General features: G+C 44.2%; 1 protein-coding gene across 1 annotated transcript in view; it reads right to left on the minus strand.

Annotated features, from left to right (window-relative positions):
* Positions 1-279: 279 nt before the first annotated feature.
* The window catches only part of LOC122560342 (myosin-7-like), an 88,748-nt gene continuing 71,444 nt past the window's right edge, over positions 280-17,583 (minus strand). The window contains exons 35-42 of the mRNA XM_043710989.2: positions 17,019-17,211; positions 16,408-16,611; positions 16,188-16,313; positions 15,433-15,603; positions 12,788-12,892; positions 10,642-10,737; positions 10,427-10,555; positions 280-392 (exon numbers count right to left, since the gene is read on the minus strand). Of these exons, the coding sequence (XP_043566924.1) occupies positions 381-392; positions 10,427-10,555; positions 10,642-10,737; positions 12,788-12,892; positions 15,433-15,603; positions 16,188-16,313; positions 16,408-16,611; positions 17,019-17,211 (1,036 nt within the window). The 3' untranslated portion in view covers positions 280-380. The remainder of the gene's footprint in view (positions 393-10,426; positions 10,556-10,641; positions 10,738-12,787; positions 12,893-15,432; positions 15,604-16,187; positions 16,314-16,407; positions 16,612-17,018; positions 17,212-17,583) is intronic.

A 17,583-nucleotide genomic window follows, 5' to 3' on the forward strand; every position in this document is an offset into this window, starting at 1 on the left:
CTTAATGTATTTGTAAAAGCCCTTTGGATTCTCCTCAACCCTATTTGCCAAAGCTATCTCATGTCCCCTTTTTGCCCTCTTGATTCCTCTCTTAAGTATACTCCTACTGCCTTTATACTCTTTTAACGATTCACTTGATCTATCCTGCCTATACCTGACATATAGCCCAATATTTGAGAAATATTCTGTATTGTGACTGTACTAATCATTCTCAACAGACAGAAAGCTGCCAGGAAATTATGATCAAACTGCTGGAAAGGTTAAACGCAGGACAATAAGTTGCATTATCAATTTCTTTATTCATACGGGATTTGTTGCACTAAAGCCACATTGGAATAGAAAGCAGAGGGGAGCTGGTTCAGAGTCTTGTGACCAGTCCTTTATTCTTCATGCTGAAATAAGAAACAGCTCATTAATTAACATCAAATATGAGCAAAGTCAACAAAGTAACAACCTTCAGAATGGCAGGGTAGGTGGTAATGCAACAAAAAACACAGAAAATAATTTCTCAATAAATTTGAGAGAAATCTTGGAATTCAGATGCACAAATTTGCTAAGTTGATGATGAATTTGTTTAATTGGTTTAAACACACAAGTGAATCTTTCATACCCTATTACATAAAGAAAACAGGAGGTAAAGAAAACATATTATGGTATACTGGATTTTAAAAGACCATGAGGTGTAGGAACAGACGTAGGCCATTCAGCCCATTGGGTCTGCTCCACCATTCAATGAGATTGTGACTGATCTGATAATCCTCAATTCTACTTTTTTGTCTTTTCCCTATAACCTTCAATTCCCAAACTGATTTAAAAATCTGTCTAGCTCTGTCTTGAATATGCTTAATTGCCCAGCCTCAACAGCCCTCTCTGGTGAAGAATTCCACAGATTCACTCACCCCAGAGGGAAACTCCTCCTCATCTCCATCTTAAATGGGTGACCCCTTATTCTAAGATTATGCCTTCTCGTTCTAGACCTCCCACAGGGGGAAAACAACCTTTTCCACATTTACCCTGTCAAGCCCCATAAGAATCTTGAGTTTCAATTAGATCACCTCTCATTCTTCCTAAATCCGGTGAGTACAGGCCTAACCTACTTAAGCTCTCCTCAGAAGAAAATTCTTTGATGCTCAGGATTAGTCTTGTAAACCTCTGATCTGCTTCTCATGTTTTCCTTTGATAAGGGCTGCCCAAAATGGTTCACAGTATTCCTGCTGTGGTCTGACCAGTGTCTTGCACGGTTTTAACAAGACCTCCCTAGTTTTATACTCCATTCCCCTTTGAGGTTGAAGGCCACTGTTCCATTTGCAAGTCAGCAATGTACACAGATTAGATTAGATTAGATTAGATTACAGTGTGGAAACAGGCCCTTCGGCCCAACAAGTCCACACCGACCCGCCGAAGCGAAACCCACCCATACCCCTACATTTACCCCTTACCTAACACTACGGGCAATTTAGTATGGCCAATTCACCTGACCCTGCACATCTTTGTGATGTGGGAGGAAACCGGAGCACCCGGAGGAAACCCACGCAGACACGGGGAGAACGTGCAAACTCCACACAGTCAGTCGCCTGAGGCGGGAATTGAACCCGGGTCTCGGGCGCTGTGAGGCAGCAGTGCTAACCACTGTGCCACCGTGCCGCCCAGCTGTGCACAATCTTTTTAAAAAGCGCAATGGGTTTAGAGGTCTTGTAGGGATCTGAAAACCAGTTTGAGAATTTTTAAATTATGGCATTTCTGAATGAGAAGCCAGTGTAAGTTAGTGAGTACAGGTGATTAGCAAACAATATTGAAAATTATATTAAGATACAGGCAGGTCCTTCCGCTTTTAAGACACAGAAGTTAAGCCTCTCTTTCAACAAACTATTTCCTGTCCTAATTCTTTTTTTAATTTTGGCTCAATTTCATTTTTCTCTGATTAACATGCCTGTGAAAGACTTTGGGAGGTTTCACAATATGAGGCACAATTCACACAGTGATTTTAATTATATTCTTCATTAGTGAACCACCACAACATTTATATAACAAACTAAAATAAAATTCTAGAGAAACTCATTAGATCTTGCAGCATCTGTGGAGAGAAAACAGCTTACAGCCATAGAGTCATAGAGATGTACAGCACGGAAACAGACCCTTCGGTCCAACATGTCCATGCCGACCAGATATCCCAACCCAATCTAGTCCCACCTGCCAGCACGTGGCCCATATCCCTCCAAACCTTTCCTATTCATATACCCATCGAAATGTCTCTAAAATGTTGCAATTGTACCAGCCTCCACCACTTTCTCTGGCAGCTCATTCCATACACGTACCACCCTCTGTGTGAAAACGTTGCCCCTTAGGTGTCTTTTATATCTTGCCCCTCTCACCCTAAACCTATGCCCTCTAGTTCTGGACTCCTCGACCCCAGGGAAAATACTTTTGTCTGTTTATCCTATCCATGCCCCTCACGATTTTATAAAACTCTATAAGGTCACCTCTCAGCCTCTGATGCTCTAGGGGAAACAGCCCCAGCCTATTCAACTTCTCCCTATAGCTCAAATCCTCCAACCCTGGCAACATCCTTGTAAATCTTTTCTGAACCCTTTCAAGTTTCACAACAACCTTCTGATAGGAAGGAGACCAGAATTGCACGCAATATTCCAACAGTGGCCAAACCAATGTCCTGTTCAACCGCAACATGACCTCCCAACCCCTGTACTCAATAATCTAACCAACAAAGGAAAGCATTACAAACACCTTCTTCACTATCCTATCTACCTGCGACTCCACTTTCAAGGAGCTATGAACCTGCACTCCAAGGTCTCTTTGTTCAGCAACACTCCCTAGGACCTTACCATTGAGTATATAAGTCCTGCTAAGATTTGCTTTCCCAAAATGCAGCACCTCGCATTTATCTAAATTAAACTCCATCTGCCACTCCTCAGCCCATTGGCCCATCTGATCAAGATCCCGTTGTAATCTGAGGTAACCTTCTTCGCTGTCCACTACACCTCCAATTTTGGTGTCATTTTTGGTAGTTCTGGAAAAAGATCACTGGACTCAGACCTGCATTTCTGCAGCAATTCCTACTTTTGTGTTATCACTTCTCCAGCATTCATAGTTCTTTGTTGTAATAAAACATTTATGTATGTTGGTCAAGAGAATATTGCAATAATTAATTACAGAGGTGATAACAGTCTGAAAGAGGGTCTGAGTAATAGATGAGTTGAGGCATGGATAAAGATGGGTGATATGGACAATCATGTTCTACATTTTTCAGAAAATTATAGTTCTCTCTGGTGATCTGGAAATTTCTGACCTTTCATTACAATATTTCCCCAATAGAGGGAAATTGAGGAGCAAATATGTAGAGAGACCTCAAATATATGTAAGAATATTAGGATTGTAATAGTAGGGACTTTAATTTTCCAAACATTAACTGATACTGCCATAGTGTCGAAGGTTTGGATGGTGATAAATTTGTGTTCAAGAAAATTTTCTTTATCAATATGTAAATGTTCCTGCTACAGAAGGAGCAAAATTCAAACTTCCTTTGGGAAATAAAGCAGGGCAAGTGACTGAAAGTGTTAGTAAGGGAATACTTTGGGATTAGTGATCATAATTCTATTTATTTTAAAATAGTTATGCAAAAGAATAGGCCTTCCATAAAAGTTAAAATTCATAATTGGAGTAAGGCAAATTTTAATGGTTTGAGACAAGAACTTTTGAAAGTTGATTGGAGTCGTCTGTTCGCAGGTAAAGGGACAACTGACAAGTGAGAGCCTTTCAAAAGTGTGCTAACAAGAGCTCAGAGGCATAATGTTCCTAATAGACTGAGGTGTAAGGCTGATAAGATTAGGGAAGAATGGATGAATAAAGATATTGAGGTTCTACTCAAGAATAAGGAAGAGTCATATAAAGAAGAGATATAAACAACTGGGATCAAATGAATCTCTTGGAGAGGATAAAGAGTGTAGGGGCATTGTTAAGAGGGAAATCAGGAAGCAGAGAAAGGATATGAGGTAGCGTAGGATGAGGCAGATAAGGTTAAGGATAATCCAAAGAGATTCTGCAAGTACATTAAGAGCAAAAGAGCAACTAGAGAAAGAGTAGAACCCTTTAAAGTTCCACAAGGTTATCTTTGTGTTGAACCTCAGGAGTTGGGAGAGATATTAAATGAATATTTTGTGTCAGTTTTTGCAGTGGAGAAAGAAATGGAGGCTAGAGAACTCCAAGAAATAAATATTGATATTTTGAAAACAGTTTACATTATAGAAGAGGAAGTGCTGGCAATCTTAGAAAATATAAAGGTGGATAAATGTTCAGGACCTGATTAAGTGTATCCCAGGATGGTGTAGGAAGTTAGTGAGGACATTGTGGGGCCCCTTGCAGAAATATGTGTATCAATTATAACTACAGGGAGGTGCCGGATGACTGGAGAGTGGCTAATATTGTGCCTTTGTTTAAGAAAGGATGTAAGGAGCAGCCTGGGGACTATAGACTTTGTGAATCTGATATCGGTGGAGGGTAAGTTGTTTGGAAGTGATTCTGAAAGATAAGATTTATATGCATTTGGAGAGGCAAGGAGTGATTAGGGATAGGCAACATGGTTGTGTGCAAGGGAAATCATGTCTCACAAACTTGATTTGAGTTTTTTGAGGAAGTAACCAAGAAGATTGATGAGGGTGAAGCTGGTACACATTGTTTACTTGGACTTTAGGAAAGCCTTTGACATGGTTCCGCACAGTAGACTAATTAGTATTGTTAGATCACATGGGATTCAGGGTGAGTTTGCCAATTGGATACAAAATTGGCTTAATGCAGGAGATTGAGTATGATGGTGGAGGGTTGCTTTTTGGACTGGAGGCCTGTGACCAGCGATATTCCATTGGGATTAGTACTAAATTCACTTTTATTTGTCATTTTATATTAATAATTTAATGAGAACATAAAAAGCCTGGTTAGTAAGTTTGTGGATGACACCAAAATCCGTGATATAGTAGTCAGTGAAGAAGGTTATCTAAGATTACAAAGGGATCTTGATCAATTGGGTCAATAGGCTGAGGAGTTTAATTTGGATGAATGAGAGAAATTGCATTTTGGTAAAACAAATAAGGACAGGATTGATATAATTAATGCTAGGGCCCTGAGTAGTGTTGTAGAACAGGAGGACCTGGGCACAAAAAACAGAAATTGTTGGAAAAGCACAGTAGGTTTGGCAGTATCTGTGGAGAGGAGTCCGAGTAGAGGAAAGGTCACTTGACCCAAAACGTTAAGTCTGATTTCTCTCCGCAGATGCTGCCAGACCTGCTGAACTTTTTCAGCAATTTGTTTTTGTTTCTGATTTACAGCATCTACAATTCTTTTGGTTTTTAATTTGGAAAGATTTCGGCGTTCAGGCACATAATTCTTTGAAATTTGCATCAGAGGTAGACAGGGTGGTCATTACTCAGAGCCTTGAGTATAGGAGTTGGGATGTCATGTTGAAATTGTACAGGACGTTGGTGAGGCCTCTTATGGAGTACTATTTGCAGTTCTGGTCGTTCCGTTACAGGAAGAATATTGTTAGACTGGACAGAGTTCAGAAAAGATTTACCAGAATGTTGCTTTGTTTTACCAGGAATGGAGGGTATGAGTTATAACAGTAGGTTGGATAGGCTGAGACTTTTTTCACAGGCGTGTAGGAGGTTGAAGGGTGACCTTATAGAGATTTAAAAATGAGGAGCACAGATAAAGTCAATAGCAAATGTCTTTTCCCAAGGTGGGGAGTTCAAAAGTAGGGAGTATATTAAGGTGAGAGGAGAAAGACTTAAAAGGGATATGAGGAGCAACTTTTTTGCAGAGAGGCTCATGTGTAGAATGAACTGCCAGAGGAAGTGGTGGATGCAGATACATCACAACATTTAAAAGCTATTTAAATAAGTACATGAATAGGAGAAAGTGAGGACTGCAGATGCTGGAGATCACAGTCCAAAGAGTGTGGTGCTGGAAAAGCACAGCAGCTCAGGTAGCATCCAAGGAGCAGGGGAATCGACATTTCGGGCATAAGCCCTTCACCAGGAAAGAAGCTTGTGCACTGGAGGACTGAGAGATAAATTGGAGGGGGGTATGGCTGGGGGAAGGTAGTTGGGAATGCGATAGGTAGATGAAAGTGGGGGTGAAGGTGATAGGTTGGAGCGAAGGTGGAGCAGATAGGTGGGAAAGAAGATGGACAGGTATGGCAGTTCAAGAGGGCGATGCCGAGTTGGGAGGTTGGGACTGGGGTGTGGTGGGGGGAGGAGAAATGGGCATCTGGTGAAATCCACATTGATCCGGTGTGTTTGGAGGTTCCCAAAATGGAAGATGGGGTGTTCTTCCCCCAGGTGTGGGGTGGTTAGGGTTTGGCGATGGAGGCGGCCCAGGACCTGCATGTCTTTGGTGGAGAGGGAGGGGGAGTTAGTGTTCCGCCACAGGCCAGTGGGGTTGGTTGGTGTGGGTGTCCCAGAGATGTTCTCTGAAATGATCCGCAAGTTGGCATCCTGTCCCCCAATGTGGAGGAGACCACATCAGGTGCAACGGATGCAGCAAATGACTTGTTTGGAAGTACAAGTAAATTTCTATTGAATGTGGAAGGATTCTTTGGGGCCTTGGATGGAGGTGAGGGGGGGGGAGGTGTGGGCACAAATTTTGCACTTCCTGCGATGGAAGGGGAAGGTGCTGGGAGAAAAGGATGGGTTGATGGAGGGTGTGGACCTGACAAGGGAGTCAAGGAGGGAATGGTCTCTCCAAACCACAGATCAAGGTGGGGAAGGAAATGTATCTCTGGTGTTGGGGTCTGTTTGTAGGTGGTGGAAGTGGTGGAGGATGATGCAATGTATCCGAAGGTTGGTGGGGTGGAAGGTGAGGACCAGGGGCTTCTGATCTTGTTGCAGTTGGAGGGGTGGAGTTCAAGGGCGCACGTGCGGGTAGTGGAGGAGATGCATTAGACAGCATCGTAGTCCACGTGGGAGGGGAATTGACATCTTTGAAGAAGGAGGCCATCTGGCATGCTCTGTGGAGGAATTGGTCCACCTGGGAGCAGATGCAGCGGAGGCAGAGGAATTGGGAATAAGGGATAGTGTTTTTACAGGAGGCATGGTGGGAGGAGGTGTAGTCCTAGCTGTGGGAGTCAGTGGGTGTGTAGAGAATGTCCATGTTGAGTCGGTTGCTCGAAATGGAGATGGAGAGGCCCAGGAAGGAGAGGGAGGTGTCCCAGATGGTCCAGGTGAACTTGAGGTCAGATTGGAAGGTGTTGGTGAAGTTGATGAACTGTTCAACCTCTTCGTGAGAGCATGAGGTACTGGTTGGGTCGGCGAGAGAGGAAACAAACTGAGGGCTGGGAGATCTTCATCATGGCGGATGGATGTGTGCAGGGACTGGATGTCCATAGTGAAGATAAGGCTTTGGGGGCCGGGGAAATGAAAGTCATGGAGGAGGTGAAGGGCATGGGTGGTGTCCCGAACATAGGTGGGGAGTTCCTGGACTAAGAGGGACAGGACAGTGTCAAGGTAGGAAGAGATGAGTTCTGTGGGGCAGGAGGAGGCTGAGACGATGGGTCGGCCGGGGCAGTCGGGTTTGTGAATCTTTTGGTAGGAGATAGAATTGGGCAACGCAGTGTTCCTGAACTATGAGGTTGGAGGCTGTGGCTAGGAGATCCCTAGAGGTGATGAGGTTTTGCATGGTCTGGGAGATGAGGTCATGATCAAGGGGACAGTAGAAGGAGGTGTTTTTGACTTGGCGCCTGGCTTCAGCGGTGCAGCGGTTGGTGCGCCAAACTACCAATGCACCCCTGGAGTCTGCTGGTTTGATGGTGAGGTTGGGGTTGGAGCGGAGGGAGTAGAGGGCTGTGCGTTGTAAGGGTGAAAGGTTGGAGTGGGTCAGGCGGGTGGACAGGTTGAGACTGTCAATGTCACGGCAGCAGTTGGAAATAAAGAGATCGAGGGCGGGTAACAGGTTGGCACAGGGTGTCCAGGTGGATGGGGTGTGTTGGAGGTGGAAGAAGGGGTCCTCGGATGGTGGGTGGGAGTTCTAGTGGAAAAACTAAGCTCTGACGCGGAGGCGGCGGAAGAAGTGTTCAACGTCACAATGCGTGTTGAATTCGTTGATCCAGGAGTGTAGGGGGATGAAGGTAAGACCTTTGCTGAGGACTGATTGTTCATCCTCAGTGCAGGGGTGATCTGGAGGGATGGTGAAAACATGGCAGGGGCTGGGAGCTAGGGCCTGGTGTAGGACTTGAGCTGGTAGTGGGGGTGGAGACTGTCACTGGAGTTGCCATGGTTGTGTGATCGACAGTGAGGTCACCAACGCAAGTGACGCTCACCCTCATTGGGGGTGGGGGGGATGAGGAAGTACATGAACAGGAAAGATTTGGAGGGATATGGGCAAAACGCAGGCAATGGGATGAGTTTAGATTGGAAATGTGGTTGGCATGGACTGTTGGACCAAAGAGTCTGTTTCCGTGCTGTATGACTCTATGACTTTACAAGTAATTCTGTTCCACAAGCCTGACCACCCTGGCCGACCCATTGTCTCAGCATGCTCCTGCCCCACTGAACTCATCTCTACCTACCTCGACACTGTCCTATCCCCCCTAGTCCAGGGCCTCCCCACATACGTTCGAGACACCACCCACGCCCTCCACCTCCTCCAAGACTTCCGTTTCCCTGGCCCCGAACGCCTCATCTTCACCATGGATATCCAATCCCTCTACATCTCCATCAGCCATGACCAAGGCCTCCAAGCCCTCCGTTTTTTCCTCTCCAGACGTCCCCAACAGTACCCTTCCAGCGACACTCTCATTCGTTTGGCCGAACTGGTCCTCACCCTTAACAATTTCTCCTTTGAATCCTCCCACTTCCTCCAGACCAAAGGGGTAGCCATGGGCACACGTATGGGCCCCAGCTATGCCTGTCTCTTTGTTGGCTACGTAGAGCAGTTGATCTTCCATAATTACACCGGCACCACTCCCCACCTCTTCTTCCGCTACATTGATGACTGCATTGGCGCCACCTCGTGCTCCCGCGAGGAGGTTGAGCAATTCATCAACTTCACCAACACATTCCACCCTGACCTTAAATTTACCTGGACCATCTCTGACACCTCCCTCCCCTTCCTGGACCTCTCCATCTCCATTAATGACGACCGACTTGACACTGACATTTTTTACAAACCCACCAACTCCCACAGCTACCTGGATTACACCTCTTCCCACCCTACCTCTTGCAAAAATGCCATCCCGTATTCCCAATTCCTCCGCCTCCGCCGTATCTGCTCCCAGGAGGACCAGTTCCACCACAGAACACACCAGATGGCCTCCTTCTTTAGAGACCGCAATTTCCCTTCCTACGTGGTTAAAGATGCCCTCCAATGCATCTCGTCCACATCGCGCACCTCCACCCTCAGACCCCACTCCTCCAACCGTAACAAGGACAGAATGTCCCTGGTGCTCACCTTCCACTCTACCAACCTTCGCATAAACCAAATCATCCGCCGACATTTCCGCCAACTCCAAACAGATCCCACCACCAGGAATATATTTCCCTCCCCACTCCTTTCCGTCTTTCGCAAAGACCATTCCCTCCGTGACTACATGGTCAGGTCCACGCCCCCCCCTACAACCCACCCTCCCATCCTGGCACTTTCCCCTGCCACCGCAGGAACTGTAAAACCTGCGCCCACACCTCCTCCCTCACCTCCATCCAAGGCCCTAAAGGAGCCTTCCACATCCATCAAAGCTTTACTTGCACATCCACTAATATCATTTATTGTATCCGTTGCTCCCGATGCGGTCTCCTCTACATTGGGGAGACTGGGCGCCTCCTAGCAGAGCGCTTTAGGGAACATCTCCAAGACACCCCCACCAATCAACCACACCGCCCCGTGGCCCAACATTTCAACTCCCCCTCCCACTCTGCCGAGGACATGGAGGTCCTGGGCCTCCTTCACCGCCGCTCCCTCACCACCAGGCGCCTGGAGGAAGAACGCCTCATCTTCCGCCTCGGAACACTTCAACCCCAGGGCATCAATGTGGACTTCAACAGCTTCCTCATTTCCCCTTCCCCCATCTCACCCTAGTTCCAAACTTCCAGCTCAGCACTGTCCCCATGACTTGTCCGGACTTGTCCTACCTGCCTATCTCCTTTTCCACCTATCCACTCCACCCTCTCCTCCCTGACCTATCACCTTCATCCCCTCCCCACTCACCCATTGTACTCTATGCTACTTTCTCCCCACCCGCACCCTCCTCTAGCTTATCTCTCCACGCTTCAGGCTCACTGCCTTTATTCCTGATGAAGGGCTTTTGCCTGAAACGTCGATTTCGAAGCTCCTTGGATGCTGCCTGAACTGCTGTGCTCTTCCAGCACCACTAATCCAGAAAGTAATTCTGTTTGTCCAGAATGAAGCTGCCTGGTTCCTTTCATACCTTGATATCCCGGGTTTTGGCTCGCAGCTTGTTGACTTGTGATTCAGCTATCTCAGCACGTTCCTCAGCATCATTCAGCTCATGCTGCAATGTTCTGTATTTGGTCAGGTTTGTGCTGGCATTTCCTTCCTGTGATAAAACCACAATGTTACATTTACACAATAAATGAAATGGGCATCATTGTGCTGAACTTACAGAAACACAGTTTTACTCACAGCCTCTTCAGCCTGCCGCTTGTAGCTCTTGACTTTCAGTTGCAATTTATCAATGAGGTCTTGCATACAAATGATGCTCTTCCTGTCCTCCTCACCCTGGGCAGGGAATTGAAAAGTTAATACCAGATCTGTAGTTTCATCAACTTTCAAAACCCTAAATCCAGTGGAGATATCAGAGCAGCCATAACCTACCCTGCTTGGAGAAACATTTTTATTTAAGTGGACCACAATCTTTTGATTATTCTGGAAAATTTCAGTACGAGAATTTTTAGTTGATCAGTGGAGTTTAATCTTCCCCTTGTCCAAATTAAAAATCATTCAGGTGCCTGGAAAAGACACTGTTGGAGCTGAGACCTTGACACAAGCATGGTGAAGGAAACAAAATGTCTCAAAGGCAAATGTTAATTCATGTTCGAATGGAGGTGTGACAAAGGTATCTGTTTATACATAAAATCACTTTTAGAATTTGAACTTTAAAGGGATTTGGTCACTGTTCTGAAGTATTTAATGGAAATTAGGTCAGATGGTCAGAGAGCAGGGAGCTGGATTAATTTCCGCGCAAAGAACATTGGGAAGCAATGCAGAACATATTGCAGTCCTCTCAAAGATGCAGAGAGAGCGAAAATGTGCAGAATTAATTCAGGGTGGCAGGATTGGTTGAGAGAATGGTTAATAATGCATCCTATGTTTTATAAACACCCCCACTACCAGCTCAAGTCCTACACCATGCCCTAGCTCCCAGCCCTGCCATGCAAAGAAGTGATGTTGAATTTGGATAAGGCGCTAATTTGGCCTCAACTGGAGTATTGCATCCAATTCTGGGGACAGCTCTTTAGGAAGGATGGGAAGGCATTGGAGGGAGTGCAGCCGACATGATTAATGAGAATGGCTTCAGACAGGAACTATAGGTATGAGAGAGACTGGTGGTTAGGACTGTTTCCATTTAGTGAAAAGAAGGTTGAGTGATCTGATAGATCAGAAGGCACAGATTTAAACTAATTGGCAAAAGAAGCAAAATCATGAGAAAAGCCATTTCATGCAGCAAGTATCTGGAAAGCATTGTCTGACAGTGTGGTGGAATCAGGTTCTAACAACACATTCAAAGGAGATTTAGGCTGTTATTTGAAAGGGAACAGTTTGCTGGGTTACTGCTTGTTTGGAGAGTTGATGGAGATATGATGGGCCAAATGGTGCCCTCTTGCACTGTAATAATTCCATGATTACGGGAAACGTCATCCCACCACCCCCACTCCGCCCCCATCTGTCAACATCTCGACCTTTCTTTCCTCCTTAATGACGTTGTTCCAATGTATCTATTGTCACCCAACCCAACATTTCTTTATGTGGCTCAGTGTCATACAAAGTTTACAAATGTTCTTATGAAGTGCCCTGGGATGTTTCATAATGTTAAAGACACAAAGTTGTTGTGGGAAGGGAAAGGAACTTTTCGATCATTTTGATGTCAGCCATGAAGTTTGAGCTCTTTGCAATAAAGTGAAAATTATATGAAGACAGTTTTCCTGATGGTGATCTGGACATTTATGAAAGGGTCTGATAGGATAGAGGTACAGTTGATGTCTCCACTTGTGGGAGAAAACAAAACCGAAGGTCATAAAAATGAAGTCCTCAAATTCAGTAAGGAATTCAAGAGAAATTTCTTTGCCTTGATAAAAGTGGAACTCCCTACCAAAAGGGAGTAATTGAAGTGAACAGTACGGATGCATGTAGGGGGGAGTCTAGAAAAACAGATGATAGGAGCAAATAAAAGGTTACTTCAATAGGAACCTCTCTGCCACCAAGGAAGTATAGCTGGGAGCTGTCTTTCTGTCAAAAATGTGATGTTAATGAGATTTTGGTCAAGGATGATGGACGAGCATTTGAAGTATAGGGAGCTACTGGTAACTGGTCAGTACTGAGCTGTGACAGGATGTGAACGGTTCCTGAAACATGAATGGGGTGAGGACATGGTCAAAGAGAAGAGCCCCAAGGAACTGAAGAGGACAAGTGTTGCCAGAAGGCGATTGCTTCATCAAGGTAATGTGAGTAATTCAGCTTCCTCCTCCAGGAAATGCAGCGAGGATTGGGACATAAGGGGTGAGAGATTCTGCATAACTTGGCAGTGTTTTACAAGCTTTGCACATCATACCTGGTAGGTCAGCTCCTTAATTCTGCGCTCATACTTTCGAAGACCTTTTAGGGACTCTGCATTTTTCCTCTGTTCAGTCTCAAGCTCAGACTCCAGTTCCCTCACCTGGAAAACAGAAGACAGAATATGAGCTATTCAAGTAAGGTTTTGTTAAAAGTTTATGCTACAATTCAGACTTTTGTTCAGGGAATGGATTTCAAAATAAATATGGTTCTACATATTTTTAACAAAGTAAATGAGCCCACAATTGGGTAATGATGGGGAAAGTAGTTGTTTGGACTGAATAGAGTTGGATTGTGATGGGTATTTTGTCTGTTTTGTCCCAAGTCATCATAGTTAATTGTATCTTTTTGTTTCATTTGTTCATGGGATGTGAGTGTTGCTGGCTAGGTCATCAATTATTGTATAATTCTTCAGCCAGGCCTCAACTTTAAAGATATGTAGTTATGGAAGCATGTGAACAAGATCCTCAACAGATATTGTATCCTCAAGCATGTTACTGTACATATAGATACAGCAAAAGTTGAATCAAGTCCCTATTAGACTGTTAATACAGGTGACTGAGCCAAAGAAGAATATCTAGCAGTGTTGTAATTGTTATAGCATTCAAGTCTGAAGGTAGGACCAATAAACTGGCTCCTGTAAAGACAACTTGTTGTGATTATAATCACCTCAATAAGCTCAATGTTTGAAACTTTCTCTTCAAAATATTTACTTTCAGTTTAGTTACAGGTCACCTGTGATGGTGAGGAATCTGGTAACATTCTGAACCCTGTGACTAGTGGAGTGCCACAGGGATCAGTGTTGGGGCCACAGTTGTGTACAATATATTAGTGACATGTATGCGGAAAGTGAATGTTTTATTGCCAAGTTTGCAGATGATACAATAATAGGTAGGAAGGCAGGTGGTGAGGATGACAGAATCCGCAGAGGAATGCAGACAGGATAAGCGAGTGGGGAAATACTTGGCAGATGGAATATAATGTGGGCAAATATGAGGTTAAGCGCTTTAGCAGGAAGCTTAGAGGAGCTGAGTATTGTTTTAAATGGAGGAAGACTGGAAAACTGCAGCACAGAGGGATTTAGGAGTTATTGTGCATAAATCACAAAAAATCCTTGCTCCACGTTCAGTAGGTAACAGGAAAGAAAAATGGAATGTTGGCCTTTCTTTCAAAGGGAATAGAAGATAAAAATGTGGAGATCTTGCTGAAGTTATAAAAAGCGGTGATTAAATCAGAACTGCAATACTAAGAAGAGTTCTGGTCCCTGCACCTAATGAAAAATGTCATCACATCGGGGAAGTCATCAGATTGGGTTCACTTGACTTATCACAGGTATGGAGGAATGTTCTTAGGAGGAGAAGTTAGACCTGAACTCATTTGGGTTTAGAAGAATGAGAGGTGACCTTGCTGAAGATAGGGTAGATTCCAAGGATTGATGTGGAAAGGTTTTCTTCCCTGTGGGAGAATCCAGAGCCCGAGGGCATAACCTCAGAAGAAGGAGTCTCCCAGTTGGGAACAGAGTTTAGGAGGGATTTCTTCTCTCGGAAGATGAATCTGTGAAATTCTTTACTGCAGAGGGTGGTCAATGCTGGGTTGTATTTGAGACTTTCTAAAATTTTGCATCAGTAAGGGAATCAAGGGTTATGGGGAAAGGCAGAAAAGTGGAGTTCAGGATTATTTGATCAGCCATGATCTTACTGAATGGCATAGCAGATTTGATGGGCTGAACGGCCTACTTCTGCTCACGTGTCTTATGGACTGAGAGAGATTCACTGTTTCTCGATATCAGCTCATTCTGCTCCAACACTGACCCCACAAAAATTTACCTGAAAATAGAATTGGCATTCACTATCCTTTGCTAGTTGTTTACATGAACAAATAATTAGCAATCAACACCATAAGATGTTTTGGTAGAAGTTGACATTCAGCCCATCGAGTCTGCTCCACCAGTTAATGCTGCAATGGTACAGCCTCAACTCCACATTCCTGCATTTTCCCTATAACCCTCAGTTCCCTGACTGAGCTGAAGAGAGAGACTGTTAAAACAAAAAGTAGTATACTGTGGATGCTGGAAACCAAATACAAATAGTAATCACTGGGAATACTGATTAGGTCAGCTAGCATCGATAGACAGTAAAACAATCATTATCTCAGGTTGATGGTATCTGAAACATTAGTCCTGTTTCTTGCTCCATAGATGCTCTTTGGCCTAATGTACAGCTTTCCTGTTTTAGGAAGGCGATTAAATTCTTCAGATCCTTTAGAAGGCTTCCAGAAAGTGCTGTAACTTCCAATGGTGGTCACTTTGGCCCAGCCTTAGCATATGCTTCACTCCATCCTCTGAACCCTCTTACTTGTCTCCTCTGGCCTCCAGCCCCCTAATATCTCTCTCCCAAATGCCAGTTATTCTGCATAAATCACAAAAAATCCTTGCTCCACGTTCAGTAGGTAACAGGAAAGAAAAATGGAATGTTGGCTGTGATGCAGTGGGACAATTAGCTGAGAGTCCATTTGGCTTCAGGCTCTCATTCTCTGAGGAGCTGCTCCCTCAGCTTTCAGTGCCACACCCTGAAACATTAGATTAAACCAACCATAGATTAAGCCAAACAAATGCTATCACATTTTCCTTTTGAAGTCCCTCACCCTGGTCTCCAGTTTCTGGATCTGTTTCTTGCCTCCTTTCAATGCGATCTGTTCAGCTTCATTTAGGCGCAGCTGCAAGTCTTTGGTTGTCTGTTCCATGTTCTTTTTCATCCTCTCCAGATGGGCACTGGTATCCTGCTCCTTCTTCAGTTCCTCAGCCATCATTGCAGCCTGAAAACAATGCAATCATCAACCGTTAGAGTCAAAACTGATGATCATATATAGAATATGAATGATAAGATGTATATTTTACAAGTTGGAGTTCTGTGATATTTGAGTTAATTAAAGTTCCTGCAGTTCTTAGCCAGGTTATGATTATAACTTCACCCAGAGTGTCCCAATCCCAATCACCCTCTAAACTACTAGAGACCAAATGCAGAAGATGGACAGGATCCTATTGCGTGAAAAGCAGAAAATTGGGATGGCCAGCATCTTTAGAAATATTCTTGCTGGTGAAGACATAGTAAAGCAGCTGGAGGTTAAATTCAAACTCCTTTATGTCAAAGTGTGATCTTTAATACAGTAAATATGGTAATTTATGGACTGCTACTAAGAGGGCAATGCACTATAAAATAGCAACTGATGACTCTCACTGTCTTTAGGTTATGGCGTCATTTCACACATTGCTCATTTTGAGAGATAACTGAAGTGAGGCAATCTGCAAGTTATGCAATTCCTGTTGAATAGTTTGTGTGCTCTAAGTATTTCCAAACGGTGTTGATTGTTTTCGGGAAATTTGAGGTACAGCTACTTACATCTGTGATTGCCTTCTTCGCTTTGTCCTCAGCATTCCGACATTCTTGCACTGCTTCTTCTACCTCAGAGCTTAGAGAATTAATGTCATTTTCCAGTTTCTTTTTCTGATTAATGAGACCAGTGTTCTGAATAAATGCAAAAGAAAAAGTTATTTTTCTCTCTGCTCTGACAGCAGGGATTCACAATTTTTATAGTTAATCACGCTCACTCTGAGCTTACCTGTGAATGTAACAGGTTCACACGTTCAGTTGCCTCCAGTAATTCCTGCTCGGCTAGTTTCCTGCCCCTCTCTGACTGCTCGAGAACTGCACGCAGTTCCTCAAGTTCTGCCACCAACAGGTTGCTGTGACGCTCAGCTGCTGCAATTTGTTCCTTGTAATCATCTTTCTGCCGAATTGTTTCATCAAGTTCCAATTGGATGTCCTACATAAATCATACCTTATTTTAGAGCCAATGATGTTCAAGATTTTCTGATTGAGCTCCTTAAATAGCAAAACTAAATTATTCTGTATGTGATAAAAGTTTGACTTCTATCCAAAGTTTTCTTTTATTTACTTTCCTGTTGGGGGTCAGTTTGCTCAATGCAAAGTGATGCTAACAGCATGGGTTCAGTTCCTGTACCCGGCTATAGTTACCGTAAAGGACTCAACCTTTCCAACTTTTCCTCATGGTAACCCTCAGTTTAAACCCTCACCAGTTGTTTCTATCTAATGGGAGAGCAGTTCGATGGTCCAGTAGACTATGGCAACTTTATCATCAAATCAAATATGGCTACTTTACAAGTTTTCCAAACTCTTCCTGACCTAGTCTCAGACCAGGCCTTGACTGACCTTATATTGGGCCTGAAGGTTTCGCAGTAGTTTCTGGGATTCAGCGGCTTGTCTGTTGGCGTGATTAAGCTGCAGTTCCATCTCATTCAAATCACCCTCCATTTTCTTCTTTAATCGAATAGCCTCATTCCTGGCCTTTGCCTCAGAATCAAGAGCAGCCTGCATCAGTTCAATGGTTCGCTGATGGTTACGCCTGGAATGAACAAGGCGATGTTGAATGCAGTGATTTTGTTGTGATACAGACACAGGGGGGTAATTGGCGAGGATATGGAAAAGTAGGTATTTTTCCCACTGATTCTCACCACCTGCGGCAACCTTATTCTAGAAGATCCTTCAAGATTTGTCTGGCTCAATCAGGAGGTGGTGCTATCCAGTCTCTTGCTCTAGAGCACTGAAATCCAAATTCCCTATTCTGTGTATATTCTGCACTCTTACTACCCACTGTGCATCTTTCCAAGTGGAACTTATCCTGGAAAAGCTGATTCCTCAGCTGAGGGACAGTACGTACCTGTTGGTCTGGTTGATATTAATATGCTTGTTGAACTGGGACAGCTTAATTGAGAGG

This window comes from Chiloscyllium plagiosum, unplaced genomic scaffold (assembly GCF_037043375.1).
Source record: "Chiloscyllium plagiosum isolate Xiang-an unplaced genomic scaffold, Cpla_swu_hap1 HiC_scaffold_15, whole genome shotgun sequence".
Classification (NCBI taxonomy): domain Eukaryota; kingdom Metazoa; phylum Chordata; class Chondrichthyes; order Orectolobiformes; family Hemiscylliidae; genus Chiloscyllium; species Chiloscyllium plagiosum.